The sequence below is a fragment of the Megalops cyprinoides genome, chromosome 10, assembly GCF_013368585.1.
Source record: "Megalops cyprinoides isolate fMegCyp1 chromosome 10, fMegCyp1.pri, whole genome shotgun sequence".
In the NCBI taxonomy this organism is placed as follows: Eukaryota; Metazoa; Chordata; class Actinopteri; order Elopiformes; family Megalopidae; genus Megalops; species Megalops cyprinoides.
The window spans coordinates 7,653,879-7,678,735 of record NC_050592.1 but is presented as its reverse complement, the minus strand read 5'-3'; the positions used below and the strand labels follow the sequence as shown (position 1 = coordinate 7,678,735).

The 24,857-nt window shown below is 47.2% G+C and overlaps 1 protein-coding gene across 6 annotated transcripts in view; it reads left to right on the top strand.

The window, feature by feature from the left end:
• Positions 1-24,857, top strand: part of arhgef1b (Rho guanine nucleotide exchange factor (GEF) 1b) — a 35,991-nt gene that overhangs the window by 2,262 nt on the left and 8,872 nt on the right. Inside the window, exons 2-15 of one of the 6 annotated variants that reach the window (XM_036538442.1) lie at positions 5,476-5,540; positions 8,684-8,770; positions 9,238-9,351; positions 10,011-10,109; positions 11,927-11,969; positions 12,553-12,658; positions 14,209-14,349; positions 17,698-17,727; positions 18,797-18,893; positions 19,167-19,269; positions 19,877-19,912; positions 20,785-21,000; positions 21,344-21,485; positions 24,531-24,724. In XM_036538442.1, coding sequence (XP_036394335.1) covers positions 5,514-5,540; positions 8,684-8,770; positions 9,238-9,351; positions 10,011-10,109; positions 11,927-11,969; positions 12,553-12,658; positions 14,209-14,349; positions 17,698-17,727; positions 18,797-18,893; positions 19,167-19,269; positions 19,877-19,912; positions 20,785-21,000; positions 21,344-21,485; positions 24,531-24,724 — 1,435 coding nt within the window. In that variant the 5' untranslated portion in view covers positions 5,476-5,513. Of the gene's footprint in view, positions 1-5,475; positions 5,541-8,683; positions 8,771-9,237; positions 9,352-10,010; positions 10,110-11,926; positions 11,970-12,552; positions 12,659-14,208; positions 14,350-17,071; positions 17,610-17,697; positions 17,728-18,796; positions 18,894-19,166; positions 19,270-19,876; positions 19,913-20,784; positions 21,001-21,343; positions 21,486-24,530; positions 24,725-24,857 lie in introns of those variants that run through there. The other 5 variants (XM_036538443.1, XM_036538441.1, XM_036538445.1 and 2 more) reach the window with 5 other exon arrangements.

Below are 24,857 nucleotides of genomic sequence, written 5' to 3'. Positions count from 1 at the left end.
GAGTACATGGTGAGCGTATGGACTGTCTGTTGGGGCTGCTGTTGTTGTTTCGGGAAGTTTCACTCTGTTGACTTAACTGTGCAGTGAAACAATGCTGCACACACCACTACGGTTGGTGCAGGCTGTGTTTTGCGAAGTCAGCACCACAGACATACTGTATGTTCATATCAAGATGATTGCCCTCATAAGATTGGTTGTAACTTTGGGAAGTTGCATGCAGGCATGCGCCGGCTACAGAACTGATATCACTTGCATTGCACCTCTGCAGGGCTTCACATATAACACCCCACTACCTCCACCGCCTTAGACGCCCCAAACGTCTTACTCCATGTGAACAAGGGTTTTACACATCCTGTAGCTGTAATGAGAATGATAGAACATCTCTCATCTCTCTCTCTCCCTCCCTCCCTCCATACATCTCTAATGAGTGCGGTCTTGCTTCGGCCCCATGGCTGCCTTCTCTCTATCTTCAGAGGAACGTGTGTTATTTCATTTCTCTCTCTCCCGCTCCCGCTCTCTCTCTCCTGCTCTCTCTCGCTCACTGTCACATAGCGTCACGCATTCCACTCTTCTGGAGGTGAGAGAGGGAAAAAAATGCCGTCGCTTTAATTAAGGCAGGTTGTTGGTTCAGTGGAGAGCTCCGCGAGGTGGCACGAGCCCCGCGGGAGCAATACCTGAGAGGCAGCACTGTGGAACCCGGCGAAAAGGGGAGAACGACGACAGGGAACCTGAGTCACCTGGTCCCGCTGGCAGGTGATGAGCTCTGAGGCCTCCTCCTTCAGCCTGCCCTGCCCCCCCCCCCCCCCCCCCCCCGCCTGATTAATGCCTTCCACTGAGCAGTAGGATTTGGTAATTCGTTTTTTTTTTTCCTGAGACGCATTGAACACTTGTTAACTCCCCGTAATGCGAATGAAGACCGGAGGTCAATTGAGTTGAGGCGGAAGGTGCCAATCAATTACGGCGGCGAGTCGAAAGGCATCTGCATGGGCACGCCTTCCATTCACTCAGCGCGGCCAGGCAGAAACGCCGCTAATTCCCCCTCAAGCAGGGGCTGAACCGGCGCTCCCGCAGCCTCCGAAAAGCAGCACCCCGCTCCGAAAACGGTGCCAGCGCTTTGTACTTGCAGCTGAAGAGTAGATTGCGAGGCTAGATATCCCCCGCAGCAGTCAAAGCAAGAGCGCGCTGGGTTATGCGGCAGGAATAATATTGTGACCTGCCCAGGCTGTCACTGGCAGTGGCAGTGTTTACAGATCATTTCCATGTTGTGTCGGTGAGCACGGCACAGACAGTCCTGTGTGTGTGCGTGCGTGGCTTTGTGTATGTGCATGCTTTTGTGTGTGTGGGCCGTGTGTATGCATGTGTGTGTGTGTGGATGGGCATGTGTGTGTATGGATTTGTGTATGTGGGCGTGTTTATGTGTGTGTGTGTGTGCGTGCATACGTGTGTGTGTGTGTGTGTGTGGGAGAACAGAACGCCAGACAGCGACACAGTGTGTGTCCTCTCAGCCTCCTCGCTGCAGCCCGACAGGCCTGCAGCTCCTCTGTGTCTCCGTGAGGGAAACCTGTGGTGGCCTCGGGAGTGGCGGCGTTCCCCCCTCTCACTCGAACACAGACAGGTGTGAAATGGAAAAACCGGCGAGCGTGAGTCAGACAGGGAGAGAGAGGGAGAGGGGGAGAGAGAGAGAGAGAGAGAGAGAGAAAGAGAAAGAGAGAGAGAGAGAGAGTGAGTGGGGCAGAGAATGAGCTCTTTCATTCCAGAGGTCAGTGTGGAAAATACTAGACTGGTCTCTATAGATGGTGTTTACGCTGAGAGAGAGGAACAGGAGGGGAGAGGATAGGGTGAGAGAGAGCAAGGACAGAGAGAGAAGGTGAGAGAGAGAGAGAGAGAGAGAGAGAGAGAGAGGTCAGCACACACACTATGACATAAGAGAAAGGAGAGCTCATTGGACAGGCGTACATCGACTGGACCCTGCAGCTGCCTGCCACATCACAGGGGCTGTGTCAGACATGAGGGCGCAGTGCGGTGCAGACACTGCGAGTGTGTCTTTACCGGCTGTTTTACGACCCGTCAGCACAAACGGTCAGACCACTGACACTGAGTATGTAGCACTGGAGGAGAAAACGAGGCAGCAGATACACTTGAAGTGGTTTTAAACAGAAGGATTTTTAAAAATATGTTTCTTCAGGGTAGTTAGCGTCTATAAATTGCGTTGTTTTATTCATATATACTGACTTGTGCGTCATCCATCAGACAGCGTTTAGCAGTGTAAGTGAAAGCGTGCAGGCGGCAGTGATTTACCTGGGGCTGTGCTGCAGGTCTGAAAAGCGTGTGGGGGGAGGGGTGCAGTTATTGGCACCATCCAATCACTTTTACGAGCACTTTCTGGGCAGAAGCAGTTTTTTTTTTTTTTTAAGGCAAACTGCAAAAGAACACAGCCTTTGTGGGACTCCAGAGTTGTCTGAAGTGTCCTAGCTTTAGATGCATACATGTGTTCTTCGGCGTCATTCGGCTGAAAGGCGATCAGGTCATTTTGACAGGAATGGAGGTTAAAAGACCTCTGCATTCAGGAGTGTAATTACCTCTGGATCTAGACACACATTTGGAAGCAGTTAAACATATTGAAGTCCCCCCCTCCCCCCCCCCCCCCCCCCAAGTGCTCCCCTCCCGAATTCCAATCTGCACCAATCAATGTCCCTCATTTTGAAGTGCTCTGACGTTTCTTGCGATTATTGACAGGGTGGAGGGGTGGGGGCACAGAGAGGTGATGAAATCATTTTTTGGAGATATGAGAGCTACTTCTTTGGAATGGAGGCAGAGAGAGCGAGAGGGAGGGAGGGCATGGCAGGGCAGGGTAGACATAAGACCTCCACACACAGAGAGGGGAAGAGGGAGGAGGGGTGGAAAGTCTCGGTCTGGACCTGTGTACAGAGAAACGAGGGAGGGGTTTGGACACGGGCTACTGTACTCCGAGGGAGGGGGGGGGGGGGGGGAGGAGGCCCACGAGGCGTTCAAGCAGAGAGAAAGGGTGTCGAATAAAGTTGCTGCTATTATTCTGTTTCTTCTCACTGTAGTTGTTTTTATTTTGTAATCTCGTTTCAGAAGGTATGCGCCGGCTATTGAATTACATAATTGGCTGTTGTGTCCGTGAATGCTTTGGCTGTGCTTTTGTGCCAGTGAAGCTTATTGAATCAGAGAGGGAGAGAGAGAACGAGCAAGTGAGCAAGAGAGAGAGAAAGGGAGGGAGAGAGTAGAGACTGGGGTGATTCTAACACCTTTGCCACTATCCTCTCGCACGCTTTTTGCTAGACACACCCTGCCACACACACAGACTCTCTCTCTCTGTCTCTTCCTCTCTCTTTCTCTTTTTCACTGTTTCTCTGTCTCTCGTTCCTTTCTCAAGACTGTTTCTTTATTATCTTATGACTTGGCAGTGTTTTTTGTGTGTTATCCATCCCCACTTCTCAAATTGAAAACAAAAAATATACATGTTAGCATGCCATTGCAGTATTCTCATTGGGAATATTGGTACATTGAGAGGCATAATGTAGGTTCGGGGTGAAGCAGGCTATGTAACCTACAGTACAGATGAAATTCTACACCGGCCTGTTAGGGAGCCATCATTATCTTTCTTAATTTGCGCCTGGGCAGGCATTTAACACCTCGACACGTGCTTCTGTCACACAAACCCTAGTGTACCCTAGCATGGGTCCTGAGCCCGAGATCACCTGTGACAGCTCACTTATAATAGTGATGACTGTTGTTTTTTGTGTCCATACCAGAATCGTGTACTTCAAGAGACTCCTGGCCAAGTCAGTGGTCCTTGACATCTGAATGGAAACCTGTTCTATCAGGCTGTAAACTGCCAAAAGATGTGACAGAAGCCGGCGCAAGCAGAGCACTTGGGCAGCAGGGAGAATATCACGTGACGACAACACTGACTCTGTACTACAGCTTTATTATAATTACTTTAAACCCTGTGATAATCACCCCTTGAGTGTGGAAAGCATGTGAGACTGGCTTGAGCAGCTCTGAAAGCTAGAGCTAAAATATGCACTATTAGCATTGCTAGAATTAGCTGTACTGCTGAGCAATGACATAATAATCTATGTTACATCATACTGGGCAAACATTACTCATATGAAATAGGACACACTTCACAAAGATGAATAGTTGCATTTATATGTATAGCCTTGGAGATGGCCAGAATAAAGCTTGCGTAGCTGCGTAACTTCACTTTTATTGGCTGAAACCCTTTTTCAATGTAGTACCCTTCTTGTTCTCTTAGGTCTTTCACATCCTCTGTCTTTTCCTCGTTGCACCATTTTAGAATTTGCACTCTCTCTGCCCCATCTGCTCCTTCACATTCATCTTTCTCCCCTGACGTTTACCTCCTTCACTCTGTCTTCACTGTTCTCTGCATGCCCTTCTCTTGTACTCATCTTTCTCCCTCTGTTTCATCACTGGCTCCCTCAGTCATTACCCATAAGCCCTCTGTCTTTCTTTCTTTTTATTCCTCTCCTGTAGCTATCAGTGTTTTTGGCTTTGTTTGCGGTTGCCGGCTTCCTGTCTTGACCAGCATACTGTGAGCTAATAAGAAGGGAGTGGTCTCTGCTTCTCACCCTTGGCTGTGGCCTCTCTCCTTTGCCTTGCTCATTCTTTGCCCTCCCTCTTTCTTTCTCTCTCAGCTCTCTACATGACTCTTGCAGACAGGTTCGTCAGGAAATAGCTCTGATCATTTCCTGAGGAAATTACGCCCACTTCCTGTCTCTTTACCGCCCTCCCTTTCTATTCAGGCGCCTCCAGGGGCAACCCTCCCAATACCAAGCAGGACCCCAGAGAATCCTGACTCATTCACTATAATGATCTAAATCTGATTAAAGTGGAAGACAATCTGCAACACAAACAAAGCACCATTAATGTCTATTTTTGGGCTGTACAATTATAGTGCTTCTGTAAACAGGACAAAGCTGTTGCATTGTGCAGTTACATACAGGGTTTTGTGTTGTAAGGTAGTTGTCTAACAGCTGCCGTTCTTTGTATAACAGTTTCACTTTGGTCTTTGTGAAATATCAGTGCGTACATTAATACAGTGTTGTCCAGAGGACCGAGAGGTTTTTTTTTTTTTTTTTTTACACTTTCATTTCTCTACTTCCTATTGACATGCCAGTCTAGGTTCTATCACATGTACAATGCATGTACAGTTGCATTAGTCTGTTGTACCCACAGGTATACCTAATGCTTTAGACTGAGATGCATTAGTCTTTGCTGCCCAGGTATTGACACGTTGACTCTGGGATTCATGGAACATGCCGAATAGCACAACTGCCCAGTATGTTGACCCAGCATATCAGCACTCTTCTGGATTATCTTTGAACTCCAGCACACCTAAGCTGGCTCAAGTTATCCTGATCTGCCTGGTCTCTTCTGGGGTTACCTTGGATCGCGCTGTTCTGACAGTCACTGTCATGTCATTGCAGGAGCTTGATTGGCAGGTGCTGGCCCCTCCTGGCAGTATGGACAGTGAAGAAGCCCACGATGGGGTGAGGTCACCATTGGCCACTAAGATTCTGTCACTCAACTGCTTAAAAAAAAATTATCATGGCAGAAGGGGGTTGAATCTGGTTGTTGGAGATGATAGTGTAGTCCAAACTGGTACTACAATTCTGGTAGGGATCTTGAGATGCTCATTTCAAAGGCCTGGTGGAAATTCAAAACTCCGTTGCCAGGGAGCTAGCCTGTGAGGCTCTCCCATGCTGTGGTTGTGAGCTGCAGTTGTTAGGAGTGATTGGGAAAGACCATGCAACTTCTTTCAGGATGTGGTGTCCTGTGTGTTGCTACAGATAGTCGCATGTAAGATGTAGTCACAGACACAGACCTCTTAATTACCCCATGACAAAAGCTACGTGTTTTTGTCTTGTGGTCCACTACAGCTTGCGTGGGTGGTGGAGTGATTTTTTTTTTTTTTCCTCTGAGGCGTCAATGGATCTGGTGTCAGGTATGGTCAAACTGCAACTATAACAAGCAGACCATAAATAAACACTGTTACCAGCATAGCTGTAACGCATGCAGCAACACAAAACAAGCAAAATCCACTTCTGTTGTTCTGTGCTGGAAGTCGCTCTGGATAAGAGCGTCTGCTAAAAGTGATGTAATGTAAAATCTGTAACGTGATGCCTGGAAGGACTGACCAGTTACCTTCATTTTTTTCCAACTTCAACAATATGACCTAAATAAAACAGACTACATAAGTACAGATTTTTTTTTTTTTTTACTTATATTTAGTCGTTGTCTGCAGTGGGTGCGGTGAAGCTGTTAATGCTCCGGACACAGTTTCTGTGAGTGACATGGACGTCACTGAGACACCAGGACGGTGGTTTTACACGCTAAAAACCCCAAGTCGTTCTCAGCTGTGTACAAACAGGAACCACTTTTGCATTGCAGATGACAAGATATTTGATATGTTTCTGCACCAATTAAGCCTCGTGGTAAGTAAATGCCAGATGACACTTCATTAAATCAGGAATGTGACACAGCCAGCACAATATGCCGCGGAGGGGCATGCTGTACTCCCAGACAGCCTGGAGGAATCTCTTGCACTGAGCTGCTCGCTGTGCCTGGCTGAGGCTTCAGTGCAGGGTCACTGTTTCTCTGTCACTCTCCCACTAACAATGGAGAAGGAGCTTCTTATTGCATTACATTATTGGCATTTAGCAGACATTCTTATCCAGAGTGACTTACATTGGTTACAGTTTTTTTGCGTGTTACCGATTTATATAGCTGGATATTTACTGAGACAATTGTGGGGTAAGTACCTTGCCCAAGGGTGCAGCAGCAGTGCCCCAGCGGGGAATCGAGCTGGTAACCTTTCGGCTACAAGTCCTGCTCCTTCCCACTATGCTACACTGCTGCCCTTTTCTTGGTGAGGGTACTTACATTTGTAAGTTTGTTCCCCCTTTTTCATCCAGCTTTTCATAATCAGTAATTGTACATTAAGCTTGTCTCACTGTGGTGACAGGAAGCAATCCTTCCATAAAAATGAACATCTCCCATCACTGTTTTCCATACTACAAGTCCCACAATGCACCAAGAGGAAGACAGCACATTCCCCTGATGATATATGAGTAACTTATAGGGGCCCATGTGACAGAATGCCAAAAGCGGTGTCACAAGGGGACGCTTGCAAACCTAGCCACCCCCATTCCTGGCAGAACCGGGCCAGTTTACTATCAGCAAATAGCATGAGGAGTTTTGCACCCAGGCCCCAGGGCTCGGCTTGTGCTTGGAACAAGTTTTTTTTACCATGTGAGCCATTCAGGACCCCCGAAAGAACATCTTTTGTAACCCAAAGGTTGCCATTTCATTTCCAAGGTGACACAGTACCTAACCTGAATTGTTTCAAGAAATAACAAGCTGAATAAATGGATTTTAAGTAGAATTTATCTTTGAACTGTGCTAGCATAAGCTAAGCCTGTAAATAATGTGGTGTGGCCTTTGCAGGGCTCACCCAGGGGTAAACAGATGCAAATATCTGCATGTCTCTTGAGTTTTGATCGCTTGTGACTTCCAAGAAGTTTGGGAAACTCAAACCAAGAATTTTTTTTTTTGCTCATGGGGTTTTACACGTTGTACAATTTGTCATTTGCTAAAGAGGATGGGTCATACAGTAGATATAGTGAACCACCTTGGATCGTTGTAGCTGAATAACTTGTAGTCTGCTGGACCGCAGTGTCAGTGAGAAGGTAACCATTACTGCAGAAGTTGTTCAGATGCTAGATGTTTGTTGACTTTTTTGTTGTTGCAGAGAGATTTTAGAGTTGCCAGCAGTATTTATTCCTTGGCAAAAGACTGCTGTTTTGTTTCAGACAAATCTGATTATGGAATTGGAGTGTATCTGATATTTCCACCAGGGCCTTCAATAACTGTGTAAGTCGGACTGGGATTTTATGGGGGGTCAGGTTACAGGGATATCATGGCACCATGCCGGAATTTTTCAGATAACAGGAGGTAACGGGGACTCTAATAATAACCCTCTCCATGTACGGTAACTGGCCTGCCTCACCTCTGCCGCTAAGCCGGCCTGTGAAGTTACACGAGGTTCCTCCAACATCCCCCTCCCCTGCCGAGCTGTCCTGACCTCTGCAGTCTCTGTCAGCTAAAACCACTTCCGCTTCCTGCGCGAAGGTTTGTTTCAGGGTTTTTGAATGACAGGCAAGCGCGCCCTCGGAGTGCTCCCAGGTGGCGCCGCACAGCGTCGCCCGCAGAGTCTGAGTGCGGGTGACCTGCGACCTGCATGGGGATGGAGGGCCGTGAATCCCTCACTGTGTGGGACTCCGCTGTGCTTCCTGGTGCCTCTCTCCTGCTCCTTTCTGAAACAGGCTTCACAGCTCTCACCTCTCTTGGCAGACTAGTGATTTCCACGGGCCTGCAGTGGTGACTCCTCTCTTTCCGACACACCGCTGAAGCGGGACACTGTGTGCATTCATACAGTGCTAACGCTCGTGTGTTTTCCTACAGCGCGGCGTCCTGAAATAAGGAGCCTTTCTCAGAAACGCAGGGCGTTAACCTTTTCCCTCCCTTCAGCTCTTTCTGCTTATTTTGCCGGTGTACACTGCCTGAAAACCTCAGGGTCGTAGCCTGTCAGGCTGTCTGTTTGTGTCCTAACTTTCCCCTTGTCTCCTCACAGCAGGTGCTGTCTGAGGCCCAGAGCTCGAACCCAGCGATGAGCATCATCGGGGCGGAGGATGAGGAGTTCGAGAACGACCTGGAGCCTGTGAGTGTCTCCGTATGCTTGTTGGTGTCCGTGTCCCTGCACCTGTGTGTCTTCTGTATAAACTCAGCTATTCCTTACACACAGGAGAGTGTTGCATGCCGCAGTGTAAATCTGAGAGGGCAGTTTCTCTCTGCAAGGTTGCTGAGGCTTTCCCTCTAAAGAAAGTAAACCCAGGGAGCCGGCCTGGTTGGGTTCTCTTCTGTGTGTGTGCCGGTGATGTCCGACTTTACAGCTTGCCTGGGTTTTCTTTTCAAAGTCTTGTTTACTTTTTCCAAAGAACATAAGGTGAGTCTCGGTCTCCATTTGTGTGTGTGTGTGTGTGTGTGTGTGTGTGTGTGTGTTTTAAATGTTAATGCTAGGGTGAAGCATTGGTCATTTCCCCTGCCCCTGTATGCTCTTGTAAGGCTAGCGTTGCTCTAATATGTGCGATTGTGCTGTGCTGTTCTCCTCCCTCGTCCCTCTCTCAGATGGTGGATGACCAGTCCAGCCACTTCAACAGCATTGAGCTGCTGAAGGTGCGGCCGGCTCACCTGCTCGTCTTCCTGCAACACGTCATTCTGCAGTTTGACTGCGCCGTCGTGGTGAGCACGCCCCTCTCAAACAGCTGCAGCTGCGCTTCGGAAGTGAAATTGACATGTGTCTGTTAATCAGTTAGTGCGTGTCCGTGTCTCTGTGTCCGTCTCTGCATGTCTCTGTTTGTCTCTGTGTCTGTGTCTGTATGTATGGGTGCCTTTATATGTGGATGTATGCTTGTGTGTGGAGGTGTGGGTGGATGAGTGTATGTGCTTTGTGTGTGTGTGTGTGTGTGTGTGTGTGTGTGTGTGTGTGTGTTGTGTGTATATGTGCCATTGCGTGTCTGGGTGTATAAAAGCATTCCTATCTCTCCTTTTAGTCTGCATGCAGACATTGTGACTCACACAGGTACTGCTAATCGGCCTGAGCCCTGTCCCCTCTTCTGTCCCTTTGTCATATGCCGGGGTGTCCTGACACCTCCGGCTGTCTCTGAGTGTGTTGTACTGTCCGGTCCACATGCCTGTATTAACCTCAGTCTAGTCTTCCTGTCTTGTGTTGTATTCGAGATAGCCTGTATAGAGGCCATTTCAGGGCACAATGCTTTTGGGAACAGGGAATGGTTAATGAATAATAGAATATTGAACAGATAAAAATTGCTCACCTCACCTCACCGTCCCTCTCTTGCTCTCTCCGCCCCCCCTCCCCCCCCCCCCGCCCCCCCATACAGCTGTGCTACCTCCATGCTGACCTCTTTAAAAACCTCAATGCCAAAGAGACCAAGAAGCAGTTTGTGGATTTCTACAACACTTTCCTGGACAGAGGGGCAGTAAGTAATCCGAACAACCGGAAAAGACACGGTCAGCTACAAGCGTGCAGGGCATGGTGGTCTCGGTCTGGCGTTGCGTGGGCGCGTCCTTGGCGCTCCGTCTCACAGTGTTTGTTATTAAACCACTCCCTCTCTCTCTGTTTTTGTGTCTGTACTTTGCTGTGAGAACATATCGGCGCGTGAAGGTTGAGGGGCAGCGAGACCTCAAGTGTGCTTAGCGCTATCTGTCCTGCCATCCTTATCTCAGAGTCAGGCTCTCAGAATCTCTATCAGCCTCTGTTTCTGCACCCGCTCGTCAGCGCACCCCCCCGCCTCCCCCCAGTGTCCCATCTCAGCGCTGTCACAGCTTAGTGTGTCACTCTCTCCGTGTCTGACCCGCCGTTTCCTGCGCGGGTCGTGGGAACGGCCTCAGGGACACAGCTCCCGCGGGCCTCCTTTCATCTGTCCCGACGGAAGAGCAGCTTGAGTTTTCGTGCTCGAGTTCCTGATCCTGTGATGTAGCAATGTTACTCTTCCTTTCCTTCTTCGTACCCCTTCTTTCTCCCTGCCACCTCTTTTGTTCTTTTTCTTTAAACTCCTTTCTCTGTCTGTTGACATGTGTCTGTTTTTGCAGAGTGAACTCGGTTGCAGAGAGATGGATTTTTACAGTTTTTTGTCTGTTTTCCTTCACACACACACACACACACACACACACACACACACACGTGGATCAGTCTTATCAGAGGAATTATGTGTACAAGGCTGACATCTGGTGGGCAATATAATCTATTGCAGGTGCAGGGAGATTACATGAAGGAAAAAAATGACTGGCAGTTTATTTATGTAATCTTTGTGGAAGTTGTATAATGTGAACCCTGTGGGAGAGTGGGGAGGGTGATATATAGTAGACCCCTGCTGCCCAGCCTATGGTCAATATAACCCTAAGCCACTTGTTTTTGGAACAGCTGGGCTTGTGTATTGCTTATTATTAAAGCAGTGTTTAGTTTGAGAGAGTTTTGTGTTCCCTTAATAGCATTCAGATGTTGCAATCTGCCTTCTAAATTTAGATGTGTTTTTTCTGTTTATATATACAATATGTACTTTTCTGTGATTGGGCCAGATTCCCATTGGCTGGCTACACCAATCAAAGGAGAACGCATTGTGTGCAAAGAGGAAGAACCATGCCATTAGTAGGAAACAAATAACATAGTAATTAATTATAAAGATACATCTAATCAGTATAAGTAGAGGGCAATTCAGGACATTTTCAGAGGTCTTCTGTGTAACTGTGTATGAAAATGTGTATAAATGTTTTTCACATTTATTTTAAGCTGCTCAGATATTTTGTGATTGTGTGTGTGTGTGTGTGTGTGGTTGTGTTTGTGGATGTGTGTGTGTGTGGTTGTGTTTGTGGATGTGTGTGTGTGTGTGTGTGTGTGTGTGTGTGTTTCATTGTTTCTCCCTGAATTGCCAGTTGTACTACAGTAAGCTGGCCCCTTGGCAGCATCCTCTATTCTTGTACTGGCACACTGAAGTGAGGCGAATGCCCTCAGGTCTGATCTGCAGGAACGACCACTTCACTGTGCTGCATTCACATGAAGACCTTCTAAGCCCAGCATATGAATATCATTGCAAGCTCAGGGACCCAGGCTCTGTTAATCAGCTGTCTGGTTCTACCTGTCAGCAGGTAGTAGGTGACCACAGCTGGCCATTTAGGTTGACAACCAGGTGATGGATCTCCTGGGCCATGCTTAGAGACCACTGTTCTGTGTGTGCAGTAAGTGTCTGTTCAGTTGTCAGTGTGTATACTTGCATTGACTTCAGTTCTCTTTTTTTAGATTCTCAGAGTACAAATCCCCCACCATGTATCCTATGATTTGGGTAAGTCCCTCTGTCTGTTACTGTTGGTTTCTTCTTGTTTAAGCCCTTTCTCAAATTTCGTGATAGACAAATAAATCAAAGGTCATAAATAACACCGCAAATCCCGTGCTATCATATGGTGTGCTAAATGTCCAGTTTCTCTCCTTCACAAATGAGAGGACCACTAAAATAAAATAAAATTAAAATTCGCATGTGGTGCTGTACCTTTAACAAACATCAAAGCTGGAAGTATGTTATTAGTACGCCTTTCACAGAAGCCAAAGTTTTATAGATTTACTGAACTTAAAAGGATATAGATAGCTGGTTTCAGGCTTACAGTCCATCCACATAGTACAGAAATCAATGGAACAGTGCAGGCCCTACACAGAACCCATCTGTAGACACTTTGAGGATGGGCTTCAGTTCCAGGTTACCAAGTTATGTAATAAGGTAGTAATAAGAACACTTGCTGCTTGAAGGCAAGGAACAACATGAAATCATGTATATTCCCCAAAGTTTCCCTTCGAACCCGTATCCCTTTTGTCCCGTGGGGTCATAAAAGGGTGCATTTGAACCTTTCTGCCCCCCTTTGTCTCTCCTTCAGACCGCACTCGGCCTGACCAGATCGGTGAGGACGTCCAGAAGCGCTACGTTCAAGACATCCAGAACCATCTGGCCCCGGAAGTCCTGCACCAGCTGGATGACTTCAGGTGGGAGCCGACGCAAGCCCATTACGATGCAACGCTCTCAGTGCCGTTTATTCACAGTGTACTGTGTGCTTCACACACTGCTACACAGGTGTCCAGGTGTCGTCCGTGCACGCAGTTCCTTCAGATCCACTAGGTGGCAGGGCTACAGCGTTCTCCTCAACGGGTCATCGCAGCACATAGGGTGTAAATTAATCAGTTCTATATTAGACAGCATAAGGCCTTTAGCAGCAATCATGTGAAATGAAGGGACCTCCTTAAATAAAATGGTATGCTTACATTGCATTATTGTCACTTAGCAGACGCTAAGCCAGAGCAATTTACATACAGTAGGTTAGAGTGTTATCCATTTATATAGCTGGATATTTACTGAGGCAATTGTGGTTTGAATACCTTTCCCAGTGGTACAACAGCAGTGCCCTAGCGGGGAATCGAACCAGCAACCTTTTGGTCACGAGCCCTTCTCCTTAACTAGTATACCAACACTGCTGTATGTAGTAAGGCATTGGTTTTTCCGGAAAGGCTCCAGCTTAGATACAGTTCAACAGGTTTTTTGACTACCCAATAGGTGCAATTTAGATCTTTAGTGATATGAAGTGGTATAATTGCTTTATTTTCTATTAGTGGTTATTCTCCTCAGAACTTACTGCCACCCAGCTCAGTATATGGTACTGCATTGCATGTCTGTGATCAGTTACACCATCCAGGTGGGATATTCTTGGGAAGTATGAGTCAAAAGTGTGGACGCATGATTAAGATAAGGGGAAACATGCATTCATTTTGATCCAAGGACATATGTTTGAATGCTTGAAATTTGTTTCTTAAACAAATATAAATAGTGAGGAGGTTGCCTTTGTATGAAATTCTTTCCAAAAAAAAAATTTTTTTTTAATATTTTTTGCTATTTTGAAGAATATAAGATAGTGTTGATTTGTACAACGTTTTTTTTCATAATTCCATTTGTGTTATTTCATAGTTTTGATGTCTTTACTATAAATTCCAGTAAAATGTGGAAAATAGAAGGGTTTTTCTTTATTAGTACTAAAGTAGGTGTGTCCAAAAGTAAGTAAGTAAACTAAAGTAAGTTTTGACTGGTTCTGTATGTGTGTTTAGTTCATGCATACCCCTTGTTTTGCACAGGGACATCACCACATGCTTAGGTTTACATTGGGGTGAAGTATATATCAGCCCTAAACAGCATGGTGGTTTTCCTGGCTCTTTCTGTCTATTCTTTAGTCCTCTGAATGTTGGCAACAAAGTCTGCTGTCCATATACTAACCAGCAGGAGCACTGGGTTCGAATAGTGTGTCTTATCATACGTTGGCCTATTCTGCAGAACACAAGAACTGGTGAACAACAGCTGTAGGCTGATTATTGTATTGCATACTATTCTCTGTACCAACCTTCTCTATGTACCTTAAACTGATCATTCAGTGGGAGTGCAAACCTCCACAGGCCCACTGTTTTCTGAATCCTGTGCACCGTACTCAATGCCTGAGTGGTCTGAACTAATACCCCCCCCCCCCCCCCCCCCCCATCCCCACCTCCTCTAGGCAGAAGAGGACGATGGGAATGACCCTTAACGAGCAGGGGCTGGTTGAAGTGGAGTCCTACCAGCCCACTGACAGGGTTTCCTTGGAGATGAAGGAGAGGACCGTGGCCGAGTCCCTGCTGGATAAAATGTCCGAGATGCAGTGAGTTTCTCTCAGTTTATGGAGACCGCATATGCCTGCCTCTGACACGCTGATACCACAAGAGAAGACTGGTGGGAGTCTTTTCTGTTCATACGCTGCATATGACTGTACCGTGGTGTAGGGCTGCAACTAATGACTGTTTTTATATTCGAATAATCTATTGATTATTGAAACGAATAATCAACTATTCGGATTATTAATCGCGCAATTAATCAATGGCTCTTATGTAGCTATCGGCTTATAAATTTAGCTTGAGGTTGTTTTAGGCATATGCTAACTAACAATAAAGACAATAAACGTGAGGACTTCGTTCAAAAATACGTCTTTTAATGAGTGGTTACTAGAACTAATTCAGTGAGGACAGTTGCTTGCTGGGGAGTACAAGTCTGGTTCCTTTGAAGAAAGCCATCCATGGTAGTATTCTGAGATCCAACAAACCCATAACTCGTTCGAATCAATTCCAATGCAGGCCGCATTGGGCACGCACGCATTGACACGAGTTGTAGAAATCTTTCGCGATTTAGAAAGTATCAAATTCTCCGGTGTTTTCTAAACTTGTGCACTTGGCAGCAACACTATCTCCAGCCATAAACGTCTCCGTGGCAACGATGTAACATTTAAGCAGAGAATTTCTAAATAGTAGACAGGCTCTGGTTTAACATTGTAAAGTTAGGGCACATTTGGAATGTGAAGAGAATCGTTGTGAATAATAGGATATTTGCTACACTGTATGTTCAACATCACTAATACATTTTTTCTTGATCAATAAATTATTTCAGAATAGAAAACGTTACAGCTCATAAGCTGTACGTGAAGTAACATGGCTTTTAACATTAACATTGGCTATGCTAGCTAGCTAACTAACTTAACGAGACGAGTCTTCATCATCCAGAGAGCCAATTAACGTGCCACCTCTTCATATGCTCAAGCATAACTGATGTGCTCCCATGCCAGGCAAGGTCCGGTTTGCAAATATTGCAGTTCACAACCTTCTTGGCAGAGTTAACCCTTTCGCGCGTACGGTCACACCAGTGTGATTAGCCATTTAACGCGTATTCTAAAACCGGTGCGATTAGAAAACAAGATTGGAAAAATTCTAGCTAATTTTAGCTTTGAGCAAACAGTGGTTTAACATTAAAAAGTTTAGAAACTGCTAACTGAAAACTATGAGAAGCTTAATAACGCTAATGAAAACATAACGAACCATGTAACGTAACACACGCGCTACATAGCATAAAAAATAAGTTATGTGCGAAAGGGTTAAGAGTGAAATGTTGCCACACTTTTTAGGTCTTTGGTTGTGAAGGTTTTGCCGTCTCTATTGCTCACTCTGGTAAAGCAACGTAGCTTAGGCTACATGTCTGAGCCTTCCGAGTCAGCACGAAAAACACGTGTGATGACGTCACCAACTAATCGACAGTTAAATTGTTGATTAGTTGGTGAGGGAGTCCTGACTGTTCACACAGTGACTGGCTAGCAGAGTACACTGACACTGACCACTGAGGAGAGAGTCACTGCTGCTCCTACGCTGAACAACACCCTAATACTGTAATGGGATGTGTTAGCATTGTGAAAGCCGTTTACCACAGTGCGGTACAAACACTGTCTGAAATGCAGCAAGACACTGACTTGACACTGTAGTACATTCACTGTGGGCTAAAGGAGAGCGGTTGAGTGTGCCCATTACACCGCCACAGAGACGCAGGGACTTTAATACAGTTTGCACTTAAGAGCGCGAATTCCCCAAACGCCGGGTTTGGCTTAAAGTGAACCTGACTGAGAGAGTGAGCAGAGTTTATTGACACGGAGAGGCCGCTGATCACAGTTCGCTGACCCCTGTGCGGGGGGGGGGGGGAGAGAGAGGCCCCCACCATCACTGGAGGAAGCAGGAAAGAGGGGTGAGGGAGACAAAGGCAGCTAGAGAGGGTCCTGCAGAGCAGAGGAGGGATGGTGCAAGCAAGCAAGGAGTGCTGGGAGAAATGGAAAGCAAGTGTACTCCTCCTCATAAAGGGAACAGTATGCATGGCTCTGCACGAGCTGGGTTAGAATCAATAGAAGGCCATCTGGAAGTGGGGAGAGAGAGAGAGAGACACAGTCAGCACTGCCACGCTGGCAGGAAGTTCCCCCCTCTGGCTTCCTGCCAACGCAGGGAGTGCAGCCGGACACAGAAGAAAGAAGTTAATCCAGGACTGACCTGCTGCCTGCCCAGGGAGCTGCATCAGCTCTGCACTGATACTGCAGAACATTATCACAGCAAAAGAGAGAGAGAGAGAGAGAGAGCTTCACGCACGTTTTTTTTCCCGGGGAGGACAATGCATGTCTGTCTAACGTGTAACAGACACGCTGTGTTTTAATGGAGTGGCACTGTAAAAAAGGAGCATAAGGTCAGTCGGTGAAAATGAGAAAATGCAACCCCCATAAAAGGCCCATTTTGCAGACAAAATGTGGGACTTGTGTGTGTGTGCTTACATGCTTTCACACACAGTTGTCTTTCATTCTCCCTAAAACATTCATTTCTTTCATTCGCACCGGTCAGACTTTGCAGGGGCAGCCCCTCCTTCCTGTCTCATCTTTCATGAACATGATGATGTCACCTCCCCCGCATCCCGTTGGCCGCACTGAAGTGTGGGAAAGAAAGTTGAATCCTTGTGATTGGTTTGGCTCAGGAAATCCCCCTTAAGACCCTCCCTCTCTTTATGTTCATACAAAACATTGGGATCTAATTTCAAAATTCTTGCATGCTTGTTGCATCAGACAAAAACACAGTTAAATACAAGTTTCCGCTGCTGTGGAGCATTGTTTGAGTTTTCGGATTCGCCCTGTTGAAAACTTCTGGTGCACATTTTGCTTTTCGGAAAAAAACTGCAGAGCCGGAGAGAAAATCTAATCATATTATCGAAAATAACTTTGCTGCCACATTTTTTGATGCAAATTTGATTGCATTGCTAGAAAAAAAGTTTTAAGCAACTTTGAAGATTTTTTTCATTTAGTTACTATACATATTCTTTCCCCAAACGGTCAAGGAGACAAAATTTGGATGCATCTCTGTTTTTTCTAACGTCATCCTTTTTATTTTTTTATTTTCCTTTTTTTTTGTTTTAGAAAATCAGAATATGTTCATTTCCTTCTGCTTTGAAAACAATCTCACTGCAGCTGGTTTGAAGTTAGATCAAGGAGCAGGCAATAATTTCAGGTTTCACCGCCCTAAAACAGAGTTAAGAATCGGTCGAGAGAGAGAAAGGAAAGATGCTACGTAGACGGTGAGTCGACGGCATGGTGCTCTGTTCATGTTCTTCTTCCTGCCTTATCACCCTCTCACACCTGTCTGTCTCTCTCTCTCTCTTTCAGCCCCATAAGCGGCGCTGATGAGGAGAAATAGTGAGTTTTTCACCGCCTAACTGCAGTGTCAGATTTACGAATGCATGCAAACAAGAACTCCTCCAGTCTTTGTGCCACGCACTATGCAGACATGGGTGTGTCCGTGTTAACGGTTCCAGATGAATTCAAAAGCTAGTTTCAAAGTTTATTAGTATTACAGCAAGTCAGATTATTGGGGTCAAAGTCTTAGCTTGCACTGTGTTTTGTTTTGAAAGAGAGCATATACAAAGGCTGTGCTTGTTAGCCTGTAAATGTATGTAGCATTTGTTGTAAGCCACTTTATGCATGTACTTGAGATGTACTTGTGATTGCAACTGTTAACTATGCTTAGTGGTGAATGCTGTTAATTATATTTCTTGTAAGGTTTTTAGTTGAAGGTTTAACCAGCAAAAAGTTTCCAGGTTTACGTGTTTAACTGTACAGTAGAGGGAGGGAGGGAGTATTTCACTCTCAACCTCTCTCGACCCCCCCCCCAACCCGTGTCCTCCCCCTTCTCACTGTCTTCCAAACCACTCCTTCTCTCTTCATAACCCCACCCCATCCCCCCCTTGTCCCACCCCTTTCTTCCCTCTCATCTCTCCCCCTCTCCGCATCCACATCACAGACAGCTCATTGGCATTAAGCTGCTTTCATGTTCTTCCAATGCACTTGGATTGGATTGAATCGTGCAATCAGTGAACAGCATGGATTGAATACGAATGAGACCCTTCAGTACTGTGCATTGGTATTGACATGCATCTGCGTTTAGAAGCAGATGTTATGCTGTCAGGGATTAAAGCGGAAAAGAGGGAAATCATATTTGTCTGTATTGAGACTTGCAGCCCGTCTCTTTATCTTTCACTTCTGCCCTTCCCTTCTGCACTCTTTCTTTTCCTACTTCTCTCTCTGTCCTTGAGCTGTATCTTCCCTCTATTTTCCCCTCACCCCTGTCATTATTACTCTCAGAGGTCCCTTTCTCTCTGCCCTGTCCTGTTGCTTCAACTTCATTAAGACCATTGTGGAGTAACAGTAACACAAAAGCAGGGAAGAGTTTAATTTGTGCCTTTGTGTGTGTGTGTATGTGCTCCAGCTCCTCCATCTTAGGAGCAGTGGTCTCCTACATGAAGCACCTGGGAGTGAAGACCAAGGCCGCTGAGGGCAAGAAAAGGGGCTTCTTCAGAAAGAAGGTCAGACTTAACCCTTCGTCCCCACAGCAGCCAGCTGGGCTATAGCATGCCTTTTTGCACTGAGCTATTTTTCGCTGGTTATTGTGCTTGGTCTAGTTTGGTGGCATCTTGAGACAGTGTTTATTGCGTGCGCAAGTGATTTTGAGAGCCGTTCTTGTCAAGTGTCTTTTGGTATCGATCTTTGTCACCAGTAGGTGCCTGCCTGTGTGTTGCCCCCAGATGGAGCATTCCGGCACACAGAAAGTCAGTGTAAAACCCTGCTCTTTGTTTTAGATCCCAGGGATGAGGGTGAAGAGCGAAGAATCCACCAAGTCTAAGCAGAGAGGAGGGTTTCCCAACATTCTCAGTGAGACGGCGCGTTGGATAGGAGGCGGCAGTACGTACCCCGCTACTGACTCCAGCTTTACTACGCATGCACCCCAAATATATCACTACCAACACATCTCCAGACACACAGGCCATACCCCCCAGTGGCTCTACTAGACTTTCTGCTACACCACGTGGTGACACGTTTCCGATTCGATTCCCCATGGGGGCACTGCCTCTGTACCCTTGGGCAAGGAACTTAACCCACAATTGCCTCAGTAAATATCCAGCTGTATAAATGGAGAACATTGTAAAACCTGTAGTTGATGTAATTCGTTCTGGATAAGAGTGTCTGATACATGCCAATAATGTAACGCACTGCAGTGTGTTGGACAATGCTGTACTTGACTTTGTTGTAGTTGGACTGAGTGCTGAATTTTGAACATCTTGTGAAGAGGTGCACAGTTACTGGCACACTGCATTAGGAAGACCTTGGCACTGACCTGGATTTGGTATCAGTGCATGAACAGATCTTATCCGGACAGAAAGGCCAGGACTGGGCCACATCGTCTCAAACCTGCTATCAGTGTGTTTCATCACAATGCACTGCACGATCGTGGCTATGATACAAGAGGAAGAAAGCGCAAAAATGTCTCGCCTTGTTTTTCTTCTTTCAGATGTTGAAATCAAAGCAGCTAAATTGGAGAATGAAGGTACCACAACCTTCCTTCCCTCCCCTCCCTAGCCATTCCACACCCCACCCCTGTATGTGCAGAATGGTCTCCTCCATGCAGCACTGTTCAAATTCTAGTGCATGCTGGCATGTACCAAATCAAACAGGGAGGGGTTGGGGCAGGAGGGTGAGACTGGGGGTGCAGAGATGATTGAGTGGTGGATTAGTATTTTTTTTTTTCCTTTTTCTTCAGCACTAATGTTTCTTTTGGCTGCATGGTTAGATTTTTGGCATGGTTTTCTCATTATCACCCTGTGTTACAACCAAGATATAAAAAGAGGCTGACCTTAGGACAGGAAGTTGTGGTAGATTTACAGTAATGCAGATGCAAGACCTCTCCTCTTCACCAGAAATGTGTACAGTAAACATCCCCCTACTCATGCACCTACTTAGTGCATCTGTGTAGCTCCCTTTGTAGTCTGTGAACTGAGGCTTGAGCTTTTATTATAAATAACACAAAAACCAAGACTCCTGTGCCTCTGCCAGTGTCTTTTTTGTCTTGGTTGAAGGATTTGGTAGCACTAAACTACCCTCAACTCAAAGAGCACTAACCCTCTCTCCTAAAACAGACACCCTGATAGACCCCCTCCTTCCCTTCCACCATCTTTACTTCTCAGTATAAGACTCTGATGTGTTTCTTCTATAAATCACTCCTCTCCCCATCACTAACACGCACAGAAGTGATGATGTACTGCAATGAACTGCCAGATTGCATGCGCAGATGTCTGGACTATATCAGATCTCCTCCCTCTCTCCTCGCTAATTTCATCTTTTCTCTTGTATGCTTTCATCTTCCCATCCTATTCTCCCTCCTCTCTCTCTCTCTTTCCCCCCTTTCACTTCTTCCCCCAGGTGACAAAGAGAAGGTGACCCAGGAGCGAAAGGGTTCGAGTGGCCCCGCCCAATCCGCTCGCAGTGTGGCCCCGGAGCCCACCCCGGCATCCTTCCCGTACAGGAAACCAGGGGCCACGGTGGCCTCAGGGAGCCTCCAGGGGTCAGAGGGCAGTGAGGGGTCAGGGGTGAGCATCAGCGTGACCTCCAGCCCGGACTCCTCCTACAGTGAGATGGGTAAGTCAGAGGCAGAAATTTCGGGTGGCAGAACGGGAAGGTGGAGGAGGAATAAGGGCATTACAGGTTTTAGTGAGAGGTGGATTAGGGGAGGAATTGCATCAGACTGGTATCAGCATTAAATGGACCTTATACACCTGGAGGAATAGGAGCAGTCAGCTTTTCTATATCATGGCCACAGTGTTACAGCAATACAGTAATGTTGGAGCACTGTATCAGCCAGGGAAGCCTGGCTTAGCTTGGAGGGAAAGAAATGGGTGTTTTTGAAGGGTGAGAACTGGCTTATTTTGGGTGACGTGTATGTATCTGCATTGTGTACAGCGGTGTTCTCTGTATCGCCCAGGCCTTACCAGCAGCCGCTCAGACCCCCAGTCCATCTCAGAAGGGGGGGAGGTGTCTCCGGTAGGGATCGCCGGATCGCTCTCCGTCTGGGAGCCCTCTCCCGCCAATGAGCCGACCCCTGAGGAGAACCAGGACAAAGACAGGTGCGACAGATTCTGAGCCACATTCTGGCCAATCTCTGACTCTGACTGAGATACAGAGAGGGAGCGCCAACACAGCCCTACGTCCATTACAAGCATCATTTTTAGATTCACAGTATCTAAAGTGTTTAGCTTTGATGTCAAGATGTAGACTAAATGAAACGGTATACTGAAACTTAGCAGGAAGGTAGACTTAAGCACTGCTGAGTTTAGACAGGCTTATGGGTGACTTTCGTATCATCAAATGAGGGAGCGTGGTAAAACTCCCTGGGTTCGCCAGTGCTTTGCCTCAGCTTTGTGCAGTTGCTCTCGCTGCTGCTGGCACGTCTGCTGTCTCTGTAGGGACAGAAATTTGGAGATGGTCCCTTACTGGGAACATGGGCCCGGTTTTCACTCCCAGCCCCCCACCCCCACCCCTCGCTCCTTGCTCCCCTCATCTATCTCTCCTTCTCTCCCCCTCTTCCTTGTAGCCTGTCTCTGGTGCTGTACACCGCTGTCCTTCTTCATTCTACTCTCTGCCCCTGTTCGGAACTGTTACGAGATGACAGTTATATCCCTCAGCGTGCACAGCGTTTCAGCTGATGGACGCTTAAATGCTGCAACATACGCAACAACAGTTCACAGAGGGTGAAACATCAGTAAACGCATCGCGGGGAAGCTGTCCGTGTGCAGTAAGCCCCCCTCGATCGCTCTGTGTTTGTGAGTGTTCCACGCAGGCTCTGCAGCCAGCTCGGTTTGTTTGCTGTCTGTGACGTCTCTTTGCGCTGCTGCTGACTGAAGCCCCCGTGCCGTTCGGGAAGCTGCTGTGTGTCGTGCCTATTCAGCTGTGCAGCCTGCGGTCATTGCGTGTGGCATTGCAGTGCCTCGTGTGGCGCATCATGACATAAGCAGCAAACGCTCTTCTCTTGGTGAATTACTCAAGCTAAACAAGGTTTTTTTTTTTTTTTTTGCCTTAGGCAGATTGCAGCAGCTAGTAAAGGACCTTGACATGAAATGAGACTGTTTTCACATGTTGGATAGAGAGAAAATGTAGAACAGTTATTGCTGTTTAAATGTGAAGATCTGATAAATATCTCAACTGCCTCCTCCTGGTGTTTATTACACGTATGCGTAGTGGAGGGAGCTGGTTTCCCCTGTGTGAGTGTGTGTTTTGGTGGTGTGATAGCGTGCTCGCAGCTGTCCCTGCCGGGGGCCGGGTTTCGGCCCCTCGTGATGCGTCGTTGTGCCGCGCGGCGGTTTCGCTTCGCCATCGCCGGTCTCCGGCGCGCTTGCCGAGCGAGCCGAGGCGCACCGCTTTCTGCAGAAACAGTGGGTTTGTGAGTGTGGCTGTGTAACTCTGCGTTGTCCCCGTGTTTTCACAGACGCAAGCCAAGGTGGGTGTCCTCGGCAGGGAAGCGGACACTCCTCGCTGCCAGACTCTATAAACACGTCTCCACACAGTGAAAACTCCCATTAGACGGCCACACCATAAGGCACATGCTCATTTTGTCACATTCAGTGTAGCACATTCAAATAAACACATGTCGCCAGCGAAGGCTGTTTTACCAACACGGCACCTTATATTTACATTCAAGACACATTTTAATATTCTGGCATCCTGGCAGACGTTCATAAAATACATATATGGACATTCTGCTCATTATAATACAAAACATTGTAGAGGCATTCACATAGCTACACATGCACCTGCTGTAGTTGTTCCTGTATAAAATATGCCGGCAGGTTCAACAACTACAAACATTGGTAACACTTACGCACATACACCAACACACACACACTGCATGGCTAAGTATTGTCTGTCTTGGTTGTCTTATATCTCTGGTTTAATTTGTGGAGAACTGCAGGGCTTCTGTTAGCGTGTTTCTTATGTAAATGTAGTCCCATTAAACAGAAATAATATGGCTGACTGTAGTAATTGTAGTACATGATTATGGTTGGACGTTACTATGGCTATAGATAGAGTGCATACAAATGCACAAAGGAGTATTCTCAGATTTTGCCACAGAAGGCAGTTTATTAGAAATCTCTAAATTCAAAGTCAGGTAAAAGAAGTACAACAGAAGTGCATGACTTTTCTCTTTTGGTATTCCCTCTCTCTCTATCTCTCTCCCTCTCTCCCACTTTCTATCTCTCTCACATCTCTCTTGTTTGACCTGTTTTTCTCTCTCACCTTATTTCTGTATTCTCTCATGTATTATTTATTTCCATGCTTTTCCTCCTCCCTCTGTCTTCCCCTCACTACCTGATCCTGCCTCCTCTGCATCCCCACATCTTCCCTGTCCCTCTTTCCCTCCCTCTCTTCCTCCCTCTCTCCCTCTCCCTCCCACTTCTGTGCCCCCCCCCCCCCCCCCCCCAAAAGGCTGACAGCGCGTGTGGTCCGCAGCGAGAGCCTGCACACGGACAGGAGGCGCTCTCTGCGTGGAAACTCCACGCGGGGGAAGCAGTCTCGCTCCCGCAGCGACGTGGACCTGCAGGCGGCCACCGCCACCGCCACCGCCACCAACCACCCCCCCTCGCCCTCCCCCCAGCACTCCCCCTTGTAAGACACCCCCCCCCCCCCCCCCCCCCCCCCCACAGGATCACACTGGCAGGGCAGTGGCCAGACACCGTAATGTACCCGAGGGAGCAGTGTGTTAGTCCTGAGCAAGACCAAAGGGTGTCTACATACATCACCACAGCCTTTCCACTCCAGACACTGACACCAGACAGCAAGGGAGGGGTGGGGGGGTGGGGGGCGGCTGACAGGGAGCAATTGATCTGGGGAGCAGTCTGTAGGGGTAGCAAGGAAAAAAATGGATGAGGGGTATGTCAGCTCTCATACTGGTTTTGATTAGTCCTTATTGTGCAATCACATCTGAGTACTGGATATAAGCATGTTTTGCTTTTCCTCTATGGGAAAAAGCTTATGAGTAATTTCTGAAGGTAAGGCATTAAAGGCTTGAAGGAAGAGGGTACAGCTAGAGCTAGAGATTCAGGTATCTTTTGTCATTGTACAACCTTCTCTCTGTCTGTCCATTTTGTGACCCCCCCCCCCACCCTGTCCTTCAGTGTCGACAGCGGGGCCACGCCCACAGAGGGCTCCCTCCCATGCCCTGCCTCTGGTCCCGCCTTCCCTCAGGAAGAGGTGGAGCCCCGAGTCCAGGAGCTGGAGCAGGACCTGCCCAACTGGAAGGAGCAGGCCCCCCCGGAAGCCCTCAGCAACCTGAGCAAGAAGGAGACCAAGAGGCAGGAGGTCATCAACGGTGAGGGGGGGGGGGGGGGGGCATAGAGAGGCCAGGGGAGGGAGAAGCTGAAACTAGCTTGGAGTGAATGGACACTGATTTACTGTGATTAGTCTAATGAGTCTTTTGTTTTTTTTTTTATTTAAAACCCTTT